Source organism: Sinohyriopsis cumingii, chromosome 6 (assembly GCF_028554795.1).
Source record: "Sinohyriopsis cumingii isolate HCF-2022 chromosome 6, ASM2855479v2, whole genome shotgun sequence".
Taxonomy (NCBI): Eukaryota; Metazoa; Mollusca; class Bivalvia; order Unionida; family Unionidae; genus Sinohyriopsis; species Sinohyriopsis cumingii.
In genome coordinates this window covers 97,963,864-97,986,873 of record NC_142966.1, presented here as the reverse complement: position 1 = coordinate 97,986,873, position 23,010 = coordinate 97,963,864, and the positions used below count along the sequence as shown (strand labels likewise).

At 37.0% G+C, this 23,010-nt stretch overlaps 1 protein-coding gene across 3 annotated transcripts in view; it reads left to right on the top strand.

The window, feature by feature from the left end:
• The window catches only part of LOC149797522 (uncharacterized), a 34,269-nt gene extending 17,082 nt beyond the window's left edge, over positions 1–17,187 (top strand). For 2 of the 3 annotated variants that reach the window (XM_089962378.1, XM_089962377.1), the window contains 8 exons: positions 6,661–6,741; positions 8,438–8,641; positions 9,004–9,205; positions 9,497–9,604; positions 10,292–10,462; positions 14,006–14,107; positions 14,434–14,544; positions 15,721–17,187. In XM_089962378.1, the coding sequence (XP_089818504.1) occupies positions 6,661–6,741; positions 8,438–8,641; positions 9,004–9,205; positions 9,497–9,604; positions 10,292–10,462; positions 14,006–14,107; positions 14,434–14,544; positions 15,721–16,014 (1,273 nt within the window). In that variant the 3' untranslated portion in view covers positions 16,015–17,187. The remainder of the gene's footprint in view (positions 1–6,660; positions 6,742–8,437; positions 8,642–9,003; positions 9,206–9,496; positions 9,605–10,291; positions 10,463–14,005; positions 14,108–14,433; positions 14,545–15,720) is intronic. The other variant, XM_089962379.1, reaches the window with a different exon arrangement.
• Positions 17,188–23,010: the final 5,823 nt, after the last annotated feature.

Genomic DNA, 23,010 nt, shown 5'->3' with positions numbered 1-23,010 from the left:
TTCTTAGATTTAGTTTGTATTTTACGGCACAGCAAGACAAGTAGATTATTTGGTGCCGAGGTAATTGGAGTAAAGTGTCGTGCCCAGAGACTGACCACTCTCGCTGACCCCGTTTGGTCTGGTGGTATAAATCAAGCCACAACCTTCTGGTAGTAAATCTGGTACCCTAACTACCGACCCACCGCATCTTCTCCATTCCTTCCTAGAATCGTGTAAAGTTGGTGAGATGTCCATTGTAGCAACGCCTAGTGATACAACAATCGTACATATCATACATTTCATTACCGGTGGCAATGGCAACCCATACTGATATAATTGTTTCATTTTTACTTGGTGATATCATTCGATGCCGGCAATGCATTTTGGCAAGTACCACACCATCATTTTAACAATTAGGTTACAAAGATTCATATCCTATGATTTAGATCTTCGGTCAAATTTGATGATTGAGAGATATTCATGGTGGAATAAATAAATAGATGATATGTATTTCTGTTAAAACTACATCCGTAAGCCAAACTTTAGAGAGAGTTTTACTGTACGCTTAACGGTTTGATTAGACTGCTGCGCCCAGTTCATAATATCACAGGGGTTTAAATGCCATATTTATATCACCTTGATTAAAACTAATGAAGAGATGAAACCCTCATTTTACAAACTAAAAGCCCTCAGACCCACAATTAATGTCACATTAACTGTGCTGATTTTATTTATTGTAAAGCTCATTTCTCAAGCGCTGTAACAGTTTTAGATAGAGACGTTCACGTTAACAATTGGATATTTCTAATCATATGCCACCACGCACTTAAAACAGACAATGCATTTTCTGATACTCCTTGTGAATATTCACAGTTCTGTGATAAATACATTCTTACCCGTATGTTCATTTTATAACATATTTAGGACATTTCTGACGCTATGAGACTTTACTTTTCATCAAACCGATTGATTTCGCACCAGTTATGCAATTTATGTTCGTGGTTGTTGAAACAATTGGAAAGATTATTTGTAATTTTACAGATGCGTCGAAGCTGCTGTCCATGATCGGTCCTTATTTGTCAACTATTCGTTGTAAATTACCGATGATAATCGTCAAACCCTTTCTCACTGGCTCTTGTAAACTCTTTCTCACTGGCTTTAGCTTCTGGTAAAACCAAACAGGTGCCATATATGATCCATTTTCATTTTATCTTACCTCTACAGATGGAATGTAACGCAAATATGATTGGCTAACGGCAAAATACTGAGAATATTTGGTACAGAAAATGGAAGAGTATTACAATAATGCCAACTATTTTCGTCTTCAAGTAATCATGCAAACTATAAAGACTATTCAAGCAAATTAATTGTAATTTGTTTTGTTGTAAGTAGACATAAAATCTATCCTTTCACTGTCTAATAATATGAACGTCTTATGAATTTATGTAAGTCCCAGTTAGTTTTAAAAGATGCTCTAGATCATGCCTTGATCTTATTTTTGTGACACAATCACCTTTAATGGAATAGGTACATGTTTTATCATTTGATCTAATTTGATTCCAGCATTTGCATTTTCCAAACCGTTATGAGCACAGAACTCACGCTCAGGTCTCACAACCCCAAAATGTGACACTATCTATTTCAAATATGTTATGTTCAGAATAATTAAAAATTCAAAACCCTTTTAATTTAAACTTATGTTTTGGCTTGGAAAATGCCATCTCTCCTTTTGTCTAGCTGTTCTTCGGGAATTTATCAAAGAACAGTTACTTATGCAAATATCCTCATAGATATAGAATGGAATTCGCATTAAGCAGTATGCTATGAGAAACCTTTCTTATGTAGAATGATAAATGCATTAAATGAAAATTGGAAGGCTGTGGGATTCACATGGCTGGTATATTTATATTCACCTTCAGTTTGCGGGTTATGTAATGCTAATCAGTAAGTATGAGTAAGATAGTATACATGCATGTACACTCTAAAGCAAATGTATATTTGCTAAGATGCTGAGTTTTACGATTTAAGAATTTTAAGAAAAAATATATTTCACCGATAAACATGAGAAACAGCAATGTCTCATCATTGGCGACTCGGTCTCGAAAGACCATGCGAATAGCGCCCTTGGGTTGTTGTCTGTCTCTGTTGGCATCGTCTGCTGTGGCTGTGCAAGCCTATACGTGAGTGACAGTCCCTATTGCAGTTGGTGCAGACATACTGGGAAGTCTGTGTTACTGTGGTTGCTGATGCGTTCTTCTTTCTCTTACGTTTCTCTGCCGCCAAGTGGCCTCTCCTCGCATCAGCGACTCATATGCCATTGTTTACCATCAGTCTCCAGGTGCCTCGGTCCTCGGCCAGCCCTTCCCAGCCATCGGGTGAAATGTTGCATGCCTTCATGTCCCTCTAGCACACATCTTTGAAACGGAGTGAGGGGCGTCCGACTCTTCTCATGCCAGTGGCCAGCTGTCCATATAGGATGTCCTTTGGCAGCCTTCCATCCTCCATGCGTCGGACGTGACCCAGCCATCGCAGGCGGCGTTTAATTAGCAGGGAGTACATGCTGGGGGTACTTGCACGCTGCAGGATCTCGCTGTGTGGAACATGGTCTTGCCAGCTGATTTTCAGGATGCGTTTTAGGCACCGTATATGGAAGGAGTTGAGCCGGCGTTCTTGCCTCATGTAGGTACTCCAGGTCTCACTTCCAACGCAGGCCTGGTAGACTCGGACCTTGGTGTGCTCTGTCAGCGCGTTGTTTTCCCACACCCTCTTCGTTAATCGAGCCATGATGGTGTTTGCCTTTCCAAGCCTTCTGTCCAGCTCCATATCAATCGAGAGAGTGTTGCTGATGGTTGACCCTAGGTAGGTAAAGGGTGACACCGTTGATTTTGATTGAAGGGGCAATGGTGGTATCTTGCACGCTGACATTTGTTTTTTCCAAGCTGATGGTGAGACCAAACTGCGTGCAGGCAACAGCAAAACGGTCTCCCAGTCTCTGGAGGGCTTCCTCGGTGTGGGCCACAAGAGCTGCGTCATCTGCAAAAAGCATCTCCCTGATGAGCACAGCTCTCACTTTGGTCTTTGAGCGCAGTCGTGCCAGGTTGAACAGCCTCCCGTCGGACCTGGTGTGTAGATATATGCCATCCGTGGACGTGTCAAAGGCGTAGGACAGGAGCAGGGAGAAGAAGATCCCAAATAGTGTTGGTGCCAGCACGCAGCCCTGCTTCACACCACTGTTAATTGGGAAGGAGGTTGAGGAGGATCCATCTTACAGGACTGTTCCCTTCATATCTGCATGGAAAGAGATTATCATGCTGAGGACTTTTGGGGGGCAACCGATCTTACTCAGAAGTTCAAAAAGGCCCTTCCTGCTGACCAAGTCAAAGGCCTTGGTGAGGTCGATGAACATCATGTAGAGTGGTTGACCTTGCTCTCTGCTCTTCTCTTGGAGTTGTCGTAGGCAGAAGATCATGTCTGTCGTCGACCTGCCTGCTCTGAAGCCGCACTGTGATTCCGGGTACACACGGTCTGCCAGCAACTGCAGCCTGTTGAGTATGATGCGGGCGTACACTTTACCAACAATACTCAAGAGGGAGATCCCTCTGTAATTATTACAGTCACTGCGGTCGCCCTTGTTTTTGTAAAGGGTCACAATTGTAGCATCACGCATGTTTTGGGGGACTACTCCTTCCTCCCAGCAGCGGCAAAGTAGCTCGTGCAGTGGTTTAATCAATGCTGGTTTTCCACGTTTGATAGCTTCGGGCGGGATGCTGTCACTACCTGGTGCTTTGTCGTTTGGAAGGCAGTCGATTGCTTTGCTGAGCTCCTCTAAGGTTGGCACTTTGTCGAGCTCTTCCATGGTGGGCAGATTCTTTATGCTGCTAAGGGCTGCATCAGTGACTGACGTTTCTCGGGAGTATAGTTCTGAGTAGTGCTCCACCCATCTAGCCATCTGTTGCCCACGGTCTGTGATCTTCTCTCCCGTCAGGGATTTCAGGGGAGCGACCCCTTTTACTGTAGGGCCTAGAGCCTTCTTGATGCCACTGTACATACCTTGGATGTGTCCGGACTCGGCACTGCGATGGATCCCTTCACACAGTTGTTGCCAGTACTCGTTCGCTCACTGTCTAGCAATGCGTTGGGTGTTACTTCGGGCACTTCTGAGAGCAGCAAGCGTCCGTTCATTAGGGCATTTTTTGTAAGCTATGAAGGCTTTTCGTTTCTCCTCGATTTGTGGTTCCATCCTTGATAGGTGTGCATTGAACCAGTCCTGGCTGGGTCGTTCCTTCAGCCAAACGTTGACATAGCTGTACTGTACATGGCACCCTTCATGGCGTTCCACTTGGCTGTAACGTCGTACTCAGGCAGGTCCTGGAGAGCCTTGTTCAGGGCAGACACATACTCCTCCACCTTGGCAGAGACTGACATCTGCGCAGTGTTTATACGAGGACGTCCTTTTGGTTTTGAGCGGTGTAGCGTGTGTGGCTGTAGTCGCACTCTGCTGCTCACAAAGGCATGGTCGGAGTCACAGTCTGCACTGTGGTAGGTTCTGGTGGAGAGGACGCTGTTAAGGGCAGAGCGCCTGGTGATGACCAAGTCGAGTTGGTGCCAGTGATGAGATCTGGGGTGTTTCCATGACACTTTGTGTTGTGGCTTACACTTGAAGAAGGTGTTTGTGATGCACAGGCCATGGTAGGTGCATAGCTCCAGCAGTCTCTGGCCGTTTTCGTTGGTCTTTCCAGTGCCATGATATCCGAGGCAGGTAGGCCATGACTCGTGGTCCGCACCTACTCTGGCATTAAAGTCGCCGAGGAGGAATAGTGGTTCATTTTTGGGGCATCCTTTGATCTGTTCGTCCAGCTGCCCATAGAATTGATCCTTCACGTCTTCTGATGACGTGAGGGTTGCGGCGTAGACACTGATGATGTTGACAGGACCTGAAGCAGTGGTGAGGCGGATGGACAAGAGACGCTCAGTGCCCCCTGTGGGAGGTTCAACCGAGGCCAGTAGATTGTTTTTGATGGCAAAGCCCACTCCGTGCTGATGGGGCTCCTCAGGTTCTCGACCCTTCCAGAAGAAGTGTAGTTTTCCTCTCTGAGGGAGCCACTAGAGGCGAGCCTGGTTTCCTGGAGGTCAGCTATGCTGATATTTAGTCTGGTGAGTTCTCTATCGATGATGGCCGTCTTTCTGGTGTCGTCCACTTCTCTGAGGTCGTCGGATATGCCTGTACACATGGTGCGCACATTCCAGCTTGCAAATCGAAGAGCTGGAGTCTTCTTTATTGGTTTCTTGTTTCTTTTGTCTGGTGTGGAATTACCGTCTGCTTGTCATGCTGAACAACACACTGAGCTCCAGACACCCACTGGAGCAGGCAGACGATGGCGGGTCAACACCTTATTGACCGGGGGCTGCCCGGCTTGAGGCGGGCGATAGTTGGCCAGTGGGACACGATGATCCCTCCCACCGTCAAAGCTGACCCGTGGCGCCCCTTCCCTACGCCAATCGGGTGGGACTTATAACCCGTAAACTGTCAGCTTCCGTGTTGTTTCCTCACTCAGTAGCGAGACTGGAGTGTCCTCTCCAGGGCGCAAGCCTGGGCGTGGAGTATGGAGATCCTGGGCTGCCCAGACGTCAGGATCCCCCTCTCGTCCTTGCTGATGCGGTCCAAAGGAATGCTGAGCATGACATTTGGCACTAGTTTGGATGCAGGAGCTGCCGGAAGGAGGTCGTAGTCAACCCCCAGCCGCCTTAGGGGCTCCACTCCTGATTTTCTGTCTGGGTTTACTCCCGTAGCCTTTCCTTCTCCCGAAGATATCCACAAGGCAGTGGAGCCATAATCCAATGGATGGGACTTGGTTGGTTTTGAATCAGAGTTTCGTTCTCCTAGGTGAACTGCCTGACAAGGCTAACGAGCTTCATCTGCCAGGGTTTGGGGTCAGAGTTTCCCTTCTCTTAGACTGGTTGCCTGCCAAGACTAATGAGCCCAGTCTGCCCACCCAGTTATACCGCCGGGTACTCGGTCGCGCCACACAGCAGGCTCTGTTAAAACAGGGGGCACCGCGTGAAGGTGCTGCTGTGGACACAATAGTGTAGGAGAGGCCATATGCAAGTAACCTCCTGCCCTGCAAAGCGAGACAGTGGTCCTGCGGCGATCACTACACCTGGGAAGGAGAGGCTATGAGAGACGCTTCACTTTCCTTTGGCAAGCGGGACGTCAGGCCCAGGCCTCGCACCGCCCATGAGAAACAGCAATGTATTTCATACTTAACCTGAGTTCTCTGAATTACATTAATTATGTTTGGAAGATATTATGGATCATTATAATAGCTTTTAGCCTAGACAATTACAAACCTTCACCTTTTATGGTAAATATATACCCGTATGTAATGGGATCTATTTTAGCAATGTTATCTAACAACAAGCAATACACATCTTTGCATGTATGTAGAAACCACGAAAGATCGGCATTAAAAACATTTAGCAAAAGGAGATCTAGGCAAAGATACGATGTCTTTGAAACATACTTACATAAATATATGAAATAGATACAGAGATACTGATATATTGATATATAGATGTACAAATAGTTAAATATGCACATAGATGGATGAAATCATACATATAAAGATGTATTAGTCACAATGCTGTATTTTATTACAACTGTGAATACAATCTGGTTTTTAGATACACCAAGTTGGAAACAGACAAGAAAGAGTTAGAGACGAAGCACGAGAGACTCATACATATATGTAAAGACTTAAATGAGTAAGAGTTTTATTAATTGTCTTAACGATAGCTTCTAGGGGTATATGTGAACGTGTCCTGTCATGAATTTGCAAACATCGATTATTTACGTGATATGACTGGGAATACCAGTTTCCATCCTTTCTAGGTGGCATCTGAGGTTGCAAAGATTCCCGGAAATATTTCATATAGTGTGGAAAATATTCATACATCTAGTGATGTTATTTATTGTATTGTGACAAAAAGAAAAGAATATACGTTTTAAAGCGGACAAAGTCAAACACGATTACATCAAAGCTGCAAATATCAGACTGCGTTAAGTAACTCATGTCATAAAAACATCTTGCAATATACAGAGGTGCATACGTATTAGCTACTGTTTGCACGACTTACCCATTTTTGAGCATGTCGTTGTTATTACACTCCATTGTAGACACCCGTTGATTAGTGACTATGGATGGAACTAGCTTGCTTATTTCCGAATCCAAAACATTAAAGCCGACATAAAATGCACGTTCACGCAATAGTGCGGAATTTGATACTTGCAAATATCAATGAAAATGATAGTCAATGACATGAGATGAACTGTGCCGAGCTGGTGAGTGTAATAAAATAATAAAACATCACTGAAGATGCCACTTGATTTAGATATGTAACCTTAAAATTGACCTCCAGTTATTGATACAACTATCAAACACCTTTAATAATAGATGGAGACATTCTAATATATGACTGGAACAAAAATAGCTAACAAGCATCTTGCATTTGGATGTATGTAATCGTGATATTACCCTGAGTTTGAAAATTAGTCCAATCCAAACTAATACCCTTACAAAATAAAAGGATGCCTTATGTTTCAGACATTCATTAAACTAGTGAATTTTTGACCGAATGGATAATAAAAAGCAAAGACAATAGCAGGTTCAAAATATTTTACCATGTTTAACGTGTATGCCGGTAGGTGATATATTAGATTTTCCATGAGAAAAATTTTGATAATTATCAGCTTTAGGTTTTCGCTCAAGAGCTCTTTTTGATAGACATCAATACCATCATTAGCAAAGAATGTTGTCAACCGTTCTGTGCAGTGAAAGTAGTTGATCTGTGAAGAAAGAGCACCACGGTCGAATCCCGCTATGAAATAAGTTAGTTTTCAAATTTTCTTTCCATGTAGTACTTTCTAACTTTGCGATAAGGACGAGATCTTTGTTACTGTTCTTAAATATATTCTAGTGTACAAACAAAAGAGCAGAGTATGGGCGGTAAGAAGCTGACATTACTGTAGACAATTTGCTGTTTCTGTATGTTATATATTTCAGCAGGACAAAGTGTGAAAACATATATCATGATAAAGTTGCTTCTTCAGGCAAAACAAAAGAAAAACAAACCCCAAACAAATCTTGCTTTTCGTGCGGGAAACGATCTGGTGTTTTTACAGTTCCATGAAATATTTCCATTATTCGCTATATATAAACAAATGTCCTTGATATGCATGGTTTCAATAAGTGATATCATTTCTTCATTATAGCGTGAACGAATTTATCAATGGAATGAATCAATCAATTTATCTGAATATCTGGAAGGAAACGTTTATTTGCATATGTAATAAGGAACGTAAATAATATTTTATTTAATCCACAACTATTGCAAAATACATTTAATAAATTGTGTATCTATTTGGGTACTCATGAGTACAAAATGTAAAATACCATTTCAGAGAAAAACAGACCTTGGTAGAACTGAATACTGTGCTGAAATCTAATGTTTTGCGTCTTAACAATGATGTAGCTAGTCTTCAACAAAAGGAGATGCTCCTGGAAAACTATTACACACAGCAGATAGAAGCTCGAGGCGATACAATCGAAGAACAAACACATCAGATTAAGCAGCTGCGGGAAGAAAAGGAACGTTTATTGAGCAGGTGAGAAGTGTTTATGAAAACTATTTTCTATATTCCGTCCCGTTGTGATTTATCCTAAGTTACTAGTAAGTGATAATGGTGAAAATTAAAAGAGAACTTGCATAATTAAGGAATAATGTCAATTACGTATCTAACGCAGCACAAACCCAATTCAAGACCAGAGCGTCTTCATTTTTAAAGCTCAGTTAATTTATCTAAGAAACTATTATTCGTATTTCGGTTGATTGTACTACTATCAATAAATATCAATTTGGTTTGAGATTAAAATATAATACAACGCATTGGAATGTTTTTCGACCTGCATGCCAGAAGAATGATCAAATGGTTGTGTGCTTAATGCTGATAATATAAATTCCTCGCAGGCTAAGCAAAATTGGAGGAGAACGACTGCCACACGAGGATGTCAACATTGCTGATTTAAGTGATGCCGATCGGCCAACAAAACTTTCACAAGTATATTCGGAGCTCTATGATAAAGAATGGACAGCTGCTTTTGAGGAATTGACAGGCAAAGGCCAACTCTCTGACGAAAAAGCGATTGACTTGCTCCTTCGGATTATTCTGGTATAGTGAAAACCACATACATATTTCGTCCAACATTCATAACGACGTATTTGTGTAATACATTTATTGAAAATTTTGGTTGCAATTATTGTGCAGTATTATTTCAAAATATTCACAATGGAATTGATAAATATTTGACCTAATATTCAAACGTCAATAAAAGATAGCTAATGGTCAAACCTCTGACACTGAAAGCCATATTTCTAGTACAAACATAGACTTTTGATATTCAAACATCTAGCATATATATTTTCTAACGAAGTTTAATTCTTGGGTTTTCTTTTACTGTAGAACGCTTTCCAAAAGTGCAGAGAGATAACATGGAATAGGTATGAGGTGATGAAATCAATTCCAGTTACTATGAACATAACGCACGGAAACGGTAACAAGAATCTAGAGGTATATATGTGTCACAGTCTATGGGGTACCATGTCGGTTAAGCGTGATATAAACTATTCTGATTTTATGCAATATTGTTATTAAAAACATTTTTTTGCATTTGATTTTGTAGATTTTATATACTAAGCACCTTAAATACAAACACGCTAGTCAGTTTTATATATTAAATCGCACGCATTGGATATGATGGTAAATGATGGTTTTCAGCGTCAGATATTCACGATCATCAATCGAAGGTTCGCGTTTCGTAATGATTAGATGTTAACCTTATATATATATATATATATATATATATATATATATATATATATATATATATATATATATATATATATATATATATATATATAAGCTGTTCATATCAACACGAAAAAGCAAAACTGTTCCCTATAAACTTTTCACGACCAAAAATTCACAAATAATAAACTTTACTTAACTGTCTGGCACGTGATATACTTATATAGTTGGAAACTACATTAACAATAATAAGAGTAATTATAAGAACAGTAAAACATCATCATTATCATCAAATGGTGCATCAAAAAACTTGCGAACTTCTTTTCAATTTCTTCTGAACACAGTGGTTAACTCCAATTTCTATAAAATGCTAATATTTATTTTGGGTGCAGAAAAGATAAAAGGAAAAGAAAATTCGTTCTCTAAAACATTATTGCATTCATTGGTTAGAAAAGTATGGTTCTGAATCCGGAAGAATCAAATTCAGCTAATTCTTCGGGAGATCCAGGACAGGTTAAGGAACCTTTATATAATCCGTCCGAGAAAGAGGTAACCGCAAAACCTGTTCCAGAATCTAATCATAACATGTCCATGGAAACTGAGAGGAAACGTTGGATTCAGGTATTCACTTCCATCAATTTGTCTCAATTTGTTCTTATGAAAGTTGCTAATATATATATATATATATATGTATATGTATATTATTTTTGACCTAGAAATAGCTGTAGTCAGCCTACGACAACGATAAAAGTCGGCATAATTATATACATTTCTGAGGTAAAACAGAACTCTCAAGAATCAAGAACTTGAACTCCAACCTGAGTCATGCACAGTTTAGTTAGTCCCTGATTTGTCCATATATGAATTTGTCAGGCTTAAGTGATACTTTAGTTGACGTTTGCCCATATAGTGAGAACCATCGATTACATAACTCATGCTTAAAGTATATAACTTGTACTTCTTACTATCAATGCACATTACATTTTTGTGCAATTACTTTAAGACGCAATTTGACACTATATTTGGGACAAATCAGTGACTGCTATCATCTTGGGCACTCCGTCGCTCAAAAATAAGAAATAAGGATGAATTTTCTTTACAACAAAATGTATTACTGCATCGCACGTACGCTGTAATCATTACAAATATGGGGAAGGAAAGGCATCAATATGAAAATAGGGAGGTACATAAGATGAAGAAGCGTAATTGCAAGGAACTTGCAATGATAATAGGTAAATCACTGTCCTAGTATAGTGTTAATTTAAATCAACTAGTATGCATTGTACATGAAAGCTGGCACAACTGATACGCAGGTCTTTGATCTTAAAAGTGCCTGCACACAAATATGGTCTTAATTTAATTACCACCTGAATAGTACGTTGAAAGTTACAAAGTCGCGAGGATATTGTCATTTATTAACTACATAAAATAGAATATAAGAAGTTATTTTCCTCAGTTTCTTGTATGCACGTGCAATAATTTGGCAATGTAGTAAATGGTATTGTTACAAAACAAATTCTGGGATTCTACTTGCAAAGTGTAATAATACACTCGATGTTTCCATAAACTAGTTACATATAAATGTTCTGGAATGAGTGTTACCATGATCTTACGGCAATTGTCTCCTGGTGCTATTCTTTTGATTTATTTCCGAAGGTGTTATACAGATAAATTGGGTGATATGAAGTGCATTGTGGAAAATATACGTCATAAAATCAAACCGGCACCAATCATTCGCACATACCCCATATTCTTAACGCTCTGATTTTGGATAATTAGATGATTTTAGCGCATGTTCCTCCTGGCGTCGTTTCCTTTATGACGTGGCATATACTTATTTATTGAATTGTAACATGTCACACTCTTGAATCAGCATTTGTATCAAAACGATATTTACTTCTTCATAAAAGTGAAGGCACCTTCTTCCATGGAGTGCGAGGGAGGAGACATTTCGTCATTTTTATAATTCGTCAGTTTCTTCATTCATGAAGACACACAAGTACATTTTACTTTTTATAATTTCGAAGCTGTCATAGATTTAGGAACGTATGCACAGTTAGCTTTTTTTTACATTCGTGCAACAATTAAATTCAAGTTATTCATTTAACTATATAACGATGATGTAACATCGTAGTAGATAGAAACTATTTTAGTTTTAGAGCACATTTGGAATAGATATTATTTTTAAATTCGTATTACTCTTAGTGTAATCATTTTGGTTTACAGTATTTACAGCAGCAGCAGCAAACTCCAGTGGAACCGATGGAGTCAGACGACGACCAAACTATTCTGGGCAAAGAGATGTGTGTGTTTGTGTGTGTGTATGTGTGGGGGGGGGTTGATTTGTAAAGTATCTTTAACAGTATATATATATATATATATATATATATATATATATATATATATATATATATATATATACAATGTCTGTCGTGTGGCACTTTTTGATGATGTCTAGCAGACATGTAGCACGATGTCCTACCCAGTCATATTCTCATGACACCAGGCCGACTAGTCCTAACTAATGCTGAGCGCCAAGCAATGGAGCTGTTAGTACCATTTTTAGAAATATTTGGTATGACTCGACCAGGGTACAAAGCAGGGACCTTCCGCATCAAAATCGGATGCTCTAACCAAGAAAAGAGGTGTTATCAGAAATAGTTTAAACTGAAAAGTTTGTGTCAAAGTTTACTGAAGAGTTAAAACATATTGGTATGGATAATCAATTATTTTATTTTATTCAATGCCAAATAGATCCCGTTCTTTCCTCAAAAAGCTAGTTTGATTGACACAATGGCTTGAATATAATGACAAAGGAGAGTTTTGTCTTTAATATACAGTAACGTAATGTAACATTTTGCAAAAATGTTTACTGATATGGAAAGTAATATTTCATATTTAACAGCATTTTAGAGCATGATGTTCAATTGTCAGAGATTATGTTTAATTTTTGTTACATAGTATCAGATAAGTATTAAAACAAAATGAAATTACTTCTCTAAATTCTTCTGCATTTACTTCCGTCGTATTCCAATATAGTTTGGGTACCCATATTATCCCCTGACAATAGACAAAAGCGAAGGCATTCATGCACCTTTACATCAAACTAACATTTGTCAATTCATGACTTAATTACATTTAAGGCATATGTAATGCGCTGAAGACAGAAACAAAACCAAAACAACACCTGAATGTATGTTGTAAATTATTGAGTCTGCTAAGTCATGCCATTAACTATATTTAATGGAATCGTCATTTCATTAGCACTATCCTCGAATGTTTTATACCTTTGTTTCATTTCCTTAGCCTTTGGAAATTACATATTTATTTCATATTGTATTAGCCGAGGATAGAAAGATAGATAGGTGCATGAATGTGTCACGTGTATTAGAGCGCATGAAGGTAATCGGTAAAAGTAAAACATAAATTAAGTTTTAAAAAACAGAATCTTTAACGAAAATGAGGTTCTCAATAATTTCGAATTAACTTTTGTAAGAATATAATTGGTGCGCTAGGTTATGATCATAGTGCAAAATAGGAAAGTATATTTCACACCTGAATTTAATTTTCAGATTGTAGATCAAGTTCCTGAGTTGAATCACAAAAGTACCATGACTTCTGTTCCTGAAGATTTGAATCAGGTTACTCAATCCTTGCTTTATCTTCTGACCAGTTCATAACTAAGCTGGCATAGACCGAAGTTTAGCAACATGGAATATTTACGATCTGATCCAGCAATTTCAGCCACCAATATGAAAATTGATATGCTCTATTTAGACCTATCTTTCATTGCGTGGCATGCTCCATGGTGGAAAATCCCGCTATATGTACCGGACATCACAATAGCTGATCTCGGCTAACATGGTGCTAACAAGGCTCTGATAAACTTGTCATTGTTGTAGATGCTATTCCAATTCAAAAGACTTATCATTATGAATTTGCTTGACTTAAATCAATAATACTGACTAGATGTATGCAGTCAAGGATTTGATTTGCACTCCAACTCACGCAATGCTAAAGTAAACCAAGAAGCAAAGGGATTAAATATGATAGTATCACCCACACCACTGAGGTGTAAATGAAAGTTTAATGCTCCAAAAGACATACGATTGTTTTGGAAGACAAATATGTATAATATATTTCATAAATACTTTCGAACTTTAGACAGGTGAAACAGATGTGTGCAAACTAAGTTCATCAGCTGTATCTGGGCAGACATGCGGCAAAGACATGGAAAACGCAGACGTTGTAACAGAAGAAAAGAAGGTAAAACCAAGTGCTTGAACTTGTCTAATAGTGATTTCACAAAGATATATACAATTAAAATAAAGGTTTCTGTCATGCATCTGGAGTTCGAAAATGTATCTTTATTATATGCGACCATGGTTTTGTTCTTTGTTTTAATATTTAACAATAAATGCGAGAAACTACTCCCCATCTTAGATATGAATACAATAAATGCATTTGTTTTGATCGTATTTTACCTAGTGCTCCTGACATTATGTGCTATCTAGTAAGAGGTTTACAGCCTGAAAGTCATACTTTTGTCGAACAAAGAGACATAACAAAGGAAATATTTTGTCTTCATTCAGGATTCAAGAGGTGAAGCTACTTTGCAACTTTCGCTGTCTGTTGAACAAGAGAAAGAAATAAAGACTGTCTGGAAGCAAATGAGTAATGTGATAAAACCCCAGGCTTTAGAAGTAAGTGTTTTTCCTAATTAATTGTGAAATTAATATCATAAATAACGGATAACTTTCTCGCATTCAGAGCTACTAATAGCATCCATAGCATATTGTCCTTTGAATTACATGTCCTTGTATTTTATGCACGGATAAACAACCACTATTGAGCACAACATTTTTTGAAATTTAATATCTCATACCAGCTGAAGCATATCCTACAGAGTCTTAAAATCAAATTTAATATTTTAATATCTAGGTCGGTGTATGTTGGAAAAATAAATTCAAACAAAGTCAATAGTTACTGAACATCTTACGAATATGACCTTTATCAGAGGCGATGCTGAACGAATGGCCTGACGAAATTAGCAGGTCGACCTTACAACAAAAGTAAAATTCTTTGAACGAATAATCTTCCGTATCTTTTTCCGGCTTGTCGTAATGAATTTTACAAACAGTTAAACAAAACGCAAGATCTAGAGATTACCTTGTTCCAATACGAACAATTCCTAAGAATTATCAATTTTGTAATTTTAGTTTTTTCAACATTGCTTCCTTGAAATATTCGATACATCCCTATTTAGATCGTTTGAAGAAACCTATGTTTTCAAACACATCCAGTTATAATGCACATAGTGTTAATGCATTCTTATTTATTCTACTCGGAGCTTGTTTAACCTTTAATGCGCCATGGAGTAATATTAGTAACTGAAAGTTGTTTGAGTTAATACTATTATGAAAGGTCGTCACAATTTTTATTTAATGTATTAGAAGTAACATATATGCATGATAAATGGCGTTTATCCATGACTATAGGTTAATATGGAACAAATTTATATTTCCGTTGATAAAAGTCTTAAGAACGGTCTTCAAAAAGATAACAGTCAACAACTTAATGCGGAAGTAAAACTCACAGGAAGAGATATCCATCTTTATCACCAAACAAGTGTGTTTAAACTGACTGAACACTTTAAATGATCTGTGAGAATTGAACTTGATTCAATATGCTTCATTTTATTTTGTTCATTATTTTATATTTAGGACGAACCTCTTCATACTTCTTCTTGAACATTCTCTCCCACATCGCGTAAAAATCGGTTCTGATTTAGTAACCAATGCTGGTGCCTGCGTCATATTAATATAGCTTGTAAAGATTAAATTCAACTTAAAACTCTGTTATTGGTGTTTTCTTTCCAGCTAGTGCGTTACATCCTTATGTCTGGTTTGGGATTAAATGATAGGGACATGCCAAACGTCTCTAAATATCTGATCAGGTGTGTGGAAATATGTTGGAAGATGGGGTTACAGGAGAAGCCGCTGCATCTTGACATAGACGCAGAGAGAAAAATCGGTCCCGAATGGATCTTTGATGCTGACAAGTTCAGAACTTACAAAAACTCCGGCAAGAAAGTGGCCTATGTTGTTTGGCCAGCGCTGTTTCTACACGAAGGAGGACAACTTCTCATTAAAGGGATTGCACAAGGATGTTAAAGCTATGTCGAGTTACGACGGATGAAATATGTCTATATAACATGCATGTATGTATAGAAAATATGTCTACCTTGATACAGGTGACTTAGTAAGCTTTAACTGCGTGCTTGGTTGGTGATTTACGTGTAATTTGTTTTTAACTGTTGAATAGTTTGTATGATGACGCCAATTTAGGGCACTGTATAAGGATATAGTGATTCCCGTTATTTCTTACCGTCCACTCCGCATTACAAACTCTTCATCACTACATAATCTTTATGTAATATATTGTGTTTATTACTAGTAATGTATTTAGAAAAATGAATGGATGTGTTGTGTATAAGGGATAACATAATAAAGTCACCTTTATGGTATATTTCATTTAAACAAAGCATTCAATTGCTTACAATGATATATGTTATGTTATTTAGATTCACCGTTTCATGTAACTAAAATACAATATAAAACCTTCCAGATTTAAATTTGTCCCGTCACATGGGAAAGGCGTTTCGATTCAGATTTGTGTAAGCAACACAGCAATTCAGCTAAATTGCAAAAGGAAGCTGTAAACAAACAAAGGTCAATATTAATCCAAGCGTGTTATCGATTAATTCATGTAATCTGTTGGGTTTTGTTGTATAATAATGACAATTTGTATTGAAAAGTAAAACAATCTAATGGCAACACAAGCGGTAATCTGAGTTCCTGAAATAATCACTAAAATAACTTGTGCTCTAATTTCGACAGGCATAATTACCCAACGATTATTCCATTTATTGTTACTGCATCAGGGACTTAGGACCTAGTACCTCTTTAAATCGTATTACATTTAGTTTTGCTTTTTTATATAATATATTTCGTTTTGGATAAACAAACTGTATTTTCAATACGAAGAGCTCTTATCACTGGATTTATCAAAGTGAAATAGGTCTAACAAATGCAAGTGGTTCTACTTCAGTTAAAGATAGGATCTTTTTACGGTGACATCCCTATAACTTACCTAATCCGGGTAAAACTGTAAACTAGTATAATACATCTGCTTTCCACAATATGGCTATTTCGTTTGTCTGTGTGGTTGAAATAAACAATAGCCTTAAATCTTGGAAATGGGATAGTATTCCTTACAGGACCGCCACTTTCTTTTGTAGTATTGTATTCAACAGCTAATCAAGAAATAAATGTGGACCTTGCTTATTAATGCCTCAATGTTTTACTTTATGAGAAGTCATAATTGTTTTACCTGTCCCAGACTATATCAGTTAACTGATTAAATTTTGTGAAACGTCCTTCAATAACAACGAGACTGTTACTTACCTGCAATGCCCACTGTAATAAAGTGAGCCTATTGACGTCACAATTGAAAATATTCGAGGATCCCTCAACATTTTCCTATAGTCCACATTAATACAAAAATAAGACAATAAAACAAAAATAAGATGTATACATTTTCCATGCAAATATTGAGTAAGGTCTTCGGACGGAGAAGGTATATTTAAGTACTGGTCCAACTAAGGACGTATAAATAAATATCTTCCGGTTTCGATGGTACTTGAAGAAATCCTATAACAATATTGACAGTTTCTGTGATTCTTGAGATATAGTGGCTCTAACTCAAGTTGTGACTAGTAAGGTATTTATCATTTAATACTACTGTTAACATATCATCATCTAAAGTATATATGTCAAATTTGAAGCTTGGTTCAACATATCTGTAATAATTGACATTTGCTAAAGTTAAAATAACTTTCCCACAATTTCGTCCATTTGAAGTTCTAGATGTTTGTTTTATTCTTGGTTGTTGCCCGAATGGGATATGAGATGCGTCATTCTGCAGATAGACGTACTGTAGAATAAATATTTTTAGGTAGAACAGAAACAGCATGTGTCAAGAACAAATCCTTACACACTTGATATGAAGTTAAGAACGTTTGACAGATAATGTGTTTCATTTTTTAGCTGATAGTTATTTTTGTTTTAATCATGACAAGCTGATCATTGGAGATGAAGAGTTTCTAATCGTGTAAGTCTTCAAGTTAAAGCTTTATTTATATATTGCATTGTTGAACAATGACCTGTATATTTTCATGTACGAGACCATTCACAAGCACATGCGCTAAATGTTCATAGAGACTTTGGCAGATCTGATTAGATCGATGAAGAGACAATATTAACCTATGCTTGCTTGTTTAGGAGATTATTCTAGTTAAGCATCACTATGCTAGTTTTAATCTGTATTTTCCTTTTAAAAAATTCAGCTTTATTCACTAATGTCAATAGTATCTTTGACCAATGTTTCATTATCTCTTTCTCACTGGCATAAAATCAATTTCTTAATATACAATGATATGATCAGATATTTCTGAGTAACTGCCGTGTCTTAGGAAGGCGAAAAATATGCCGTTTATTGAGGGATCATTTTTCTTTTCAACCACAATTAACTGTTCCAGGAGAGTGATTAAATCTTCATTTATTTCCAATGAGGATATCTTGTCTGTGTAGCAGGTGATACGTACTCCTGTCTGCAAAATAGGTCAGTTATAGATTAGCATGTTTATTCATATAGCAGGTATAAACATTATCCGTATAGTAGGTTAGAACTTACCTTGCTCACATAAATGGTGCTATTAAATTACCAATTTAACTTTATATAGAATATGAAGACAAAGAATGAACTCAAATACGATATTCAGTCCAGCATACGAACAACCTCACAAAAAGACCGCGCTGCCACGCACGCCAGAACTCGGATATACCATATCCGTGGTTAAACAAGCCCCGAACAGCTGAAATACCATTGCAAATTTGTTGTCTACAATAATAAGTGCTTTGTAGTGTACATGCTGTCCATGATTACATAATACAATTGCTAGGTTTAAATATTAAAATTATTAAATACCAATTAGAACGGTATAAGCTTAAATGATAACCAAGTCTGTACACGAAATCTACTAGGACAAGAACTATTACAAGGTATAATAATATATAAGCGCCAGTGGCATATTTGACGTATAACATGTTCATTATATGCACCAACTTGTATATGCCGAACCACCTGAATAATACAGACTGTTGAAAGATATCGGTCGTAAACAGTGATGGGTGCCTTTAAAACTAAATAATATTGACGATACATCACACTATGAGCCATGTAGCTTTTCTCTCAAACTGATAATTGTGGTCATTTTTCACATACCTACGAATTAATCCAATGCTGATCGGCGACGTCAGTGGGTGAACCGATTTCAGTCGAAAGCTCGAACTCAAGATGTGATTATGTCACCATAATAAGCAGGAAAAACCAACAACAAGCACATCTTAATTCTAAACTGAATATTGTAACGTAGTTAAACATAACGTTTTCATTATTTCAAACAACGGTAAATGTCCGACAGTTTCCTTCCTTCCAAACATAGAATGGAAGAATGGTGAAATTTTGAAAAAGATGGAATTGGGACTTGAAGAAAAAGGTATGACTCAAACTCTAAAATATCCACTATGTTGCAAGCATATTTATGTGATGATTTAATTTGACCGAAAGAACATAATTCTGAAAATCCCAAATCAGTTGACAGAACGAAATACCGTATCTCTCAAGAAACCAAATAACAAAAAAAAACAACAAAGGAAATGACAATCACACTGGCTGTGGTAAAGACAGCATTAGGAAGGATTAACGCTCTCTGCATATCACAAAAGGAAATATTCCATATATGTGTGTGTGTGTGTGTTTGTGTGTGTGTGTGCTCGGACCTTAGTGCATTTACACAGAAAATGCGGTACAGTAGGAGTATAGTGACAAAACATTTTAAAGTCATTATGAGTCGTTCAATGTCCTACTCGAATTGTTGCCAGTGACACAAATGATTTCAGTGCGAACAAATACCAGCTTTACCACTTTTTGTTAGATTTTGTTCCTACCAACCGTCTTTTACTATCGTTAATAAAGTTAATTTATATATCAAATCTGAGAAACACCTCAACGTGTCTTTCACGAATTTATAAAGTACAGCAATACGAATATTAAGGGTGATTTTTGCATGATATTTTGATCTGCGGACTTCGTCATGGTACACAAAAACTGCAATGCAATGTACATTTTAAATCGTACGATGCTTTTTGCTTTGCATATCATTTCACATTATATCGAAATAGAGGTGAAGAATACATAATAGTGACGTAGTTGTACATATAAAATAGTGACGTAATCAAACAGATAATACAGCAGGAAGCAAATATATATATATATATATATATATATATATATATATATATATATATATATATATATAAAATCTAGGTTAAGTTTCAAAACCGTATTCTGTCAGGATTAATAAAGACTAAAGAACGTTTATAACTGAACCAAGAGGCTTGTTTAAAGACATCTCAAATTTACAAGCGGAGATAAGGTTGTATATTGAATCAAAGAGAAATACGTTAATCTTCATCATGCAATTATGGTAGGTATGTCACCAAAACGAAATCAATTAATCTTGTATATTCATATTAACAACCCTTTTTTCTTGTTCATATTTTTTCTTTTTCTTCTTTTTATATTTTTTCTTTCTTGATCTTTGTGTTTTGCAAGGTAAAGACATTGGGTTACTGTAACGTTTGTATTCTTTTCTTAATTGGTTACTCTCAAGCCATTAAAATTGTAATTCTTAGTTACGTTTCATCGCAGGTACCGTTTCTACTTTTATCTCATCTGGAATAGTATGGTTTTCTTTTAACAGAGTCCATGACTTGTATTGCCCTTGCCTTGGAAGACTGCAATAAACTTGGCATTCCCATGCCGTACCATTTTGATATAATGGCGCTTTTATACGATCACAAATACGGATATTTCAATACGTGCATTAATAAAATTTTCTTTTCTTAGGTAGGTTGCTTTTCTTTTGTTCTCTTTTGGCACAGCGTATAAGATTGTCACAGCATATCAACCACTAATGATCAAAGCCTACTATTTTACTAAAGACTTTTTCATGCCTTACAAAAATGTGAAATTGAATGCTTATAACAAATATTTCCCTAAAATGTCATATATACCTATGTTACCAAGTTAAATACTTTACTTGCCTTTCTATTGAGACTTTGTTAATAGACATGTGCTACTAACTGCAAATAAAGGAGACTAAACTTACTGCAAACTGCCATTGTGACTGTACAAGGATAATATGTTAAACACCGAGCTACATATTATTCTTATGATCTCAAAAGATGGCTTTAGTATTTGTGTAATGCAATAGAAGCATCAGAGTCCCTTTACGTGGACTTTTTTGTCTAAGATGTGTAATTGTCCATTTGATCAGAGTGTGTTTCTTGTCAGCACTTGAATAGTACCATTTGATTCAGCTAGATGTTCAGCCTACATGTTGGCACACTGACTCGCATGCTAAGCTTTTTCCCAAGGCCTGATGTAAAGTTTTGGAACACGATCATTCCCTGTTCGTCGACAATAGGGTGGAGTCGTCCTCGTGCACTTTTGTCATTTTTAATATATCGCGTCTCCTCTCCACATTACTTTAGTTAGCCTCAAGATTTCATCCGAAACAGCATTGGCATTATTTTGTATAAAATTCCTCGCAGATGAGTGATGTTCTTACTCTTTTAAACCTCTTAATGCCTATAGGAGCAGGAGAATGTACTTGAAGTCATTTGTAAATTGTAGAATGTTCATCTTACTAGATCATCTGTTTGTACTTCATCATGCAAAAGTTACACAATTTCGGCTGATACTGACACCTTGAGCATACAGATAGTTCTCTCCGTTCCAGTCCACGCCTCTCGTTCTTTTCTAATTTATTTCGTAATGAATCTTGGACAAAACAGTTCATATTTTGATATTTTTCCAAGTCGCACTACATGGTAAGTATTTTCCGCGGATCTACAATGAAAATATTCATCCCATTTAATCAGACTTACATAAGGAATGCCACATTTATACGAAGTATTATCTGATGTTCGTCATGAATAGTTATCTCTATAGAGGTTGTATGATATACGTGTTGTCGAAAGGAAAGAGTTCTGAATTATCTCCCTTTGACCACTGACTGACTGGTTCGTTATATGTATGATTTTGGTATCAAAAGTGGAATTTAACACAGATGACGTCGTTACATCCTAATCATCCACAGCAACAGAAAACTGCCACGTTAGAAATGCACGCTCAAATACAGGCGGGGTCGTGCCCAGTTTAAAGTATTTTGTCTAAAATGCTTTCGTTCAATTGTTTTCTCACTGGCTATTTTTCATAATACAGCAGCCTAGTACTTTATTTTGCACTACTGCTGCATATATAATGAAAACTTCCTGACAAATAAGAATGGAACACAATGTGTAGACAACTTAAGAAAGTATCGACACCAATACAGTAGCGTGTAAATTAAACATGTTCCATCCGATCCACGCTGGTTCTTTTAATGTATTTATTTTTGAAAATAATATAAATAGTTTTACTATTCCTAAGTTTACAATCTTAAACCATTTGTACCATAATTTGTTAGTCTGTCTCTCTTAAAGTAAGACAATAAGGTATCAAAGGGCTAATTCAATATTAATTCTGACTTGAAACGTATAATAAAGAAATATTGGATTGACCATTTGGATACTATCAGACATTCCTGAAAAAGTTTCGTTTTATTATGATGTATGATATTCGTTGATAAATTTGTAATATTTTTTTTTAGTTACACATACTTACTGGTAAATAAAACGTCTTGTTCGTCTCTTTTATTTTAAATGTTCTACCAATAAATAAAGCAGTATGGATGGTGAACACTACAACTTTTCAGGAGGGTCCGTTCGCGAAAGAAAGAAAAAGGTTCTTTCGAAAATTAAAATACAAGGTCAATAACGCCAAACCGAAGCCTCTAACCGACCGAGATTTCTCTAATTTGGTTAGTTCATTTTGTTACTTTATTTTTGAAGCTTTTTTTTTTTCATGTTTTATGTGTATTTGTTTACTCGACAGACCACTCAACTTGTTTCGTCACCGTCCTTACTGCTGTCTCTTTACCG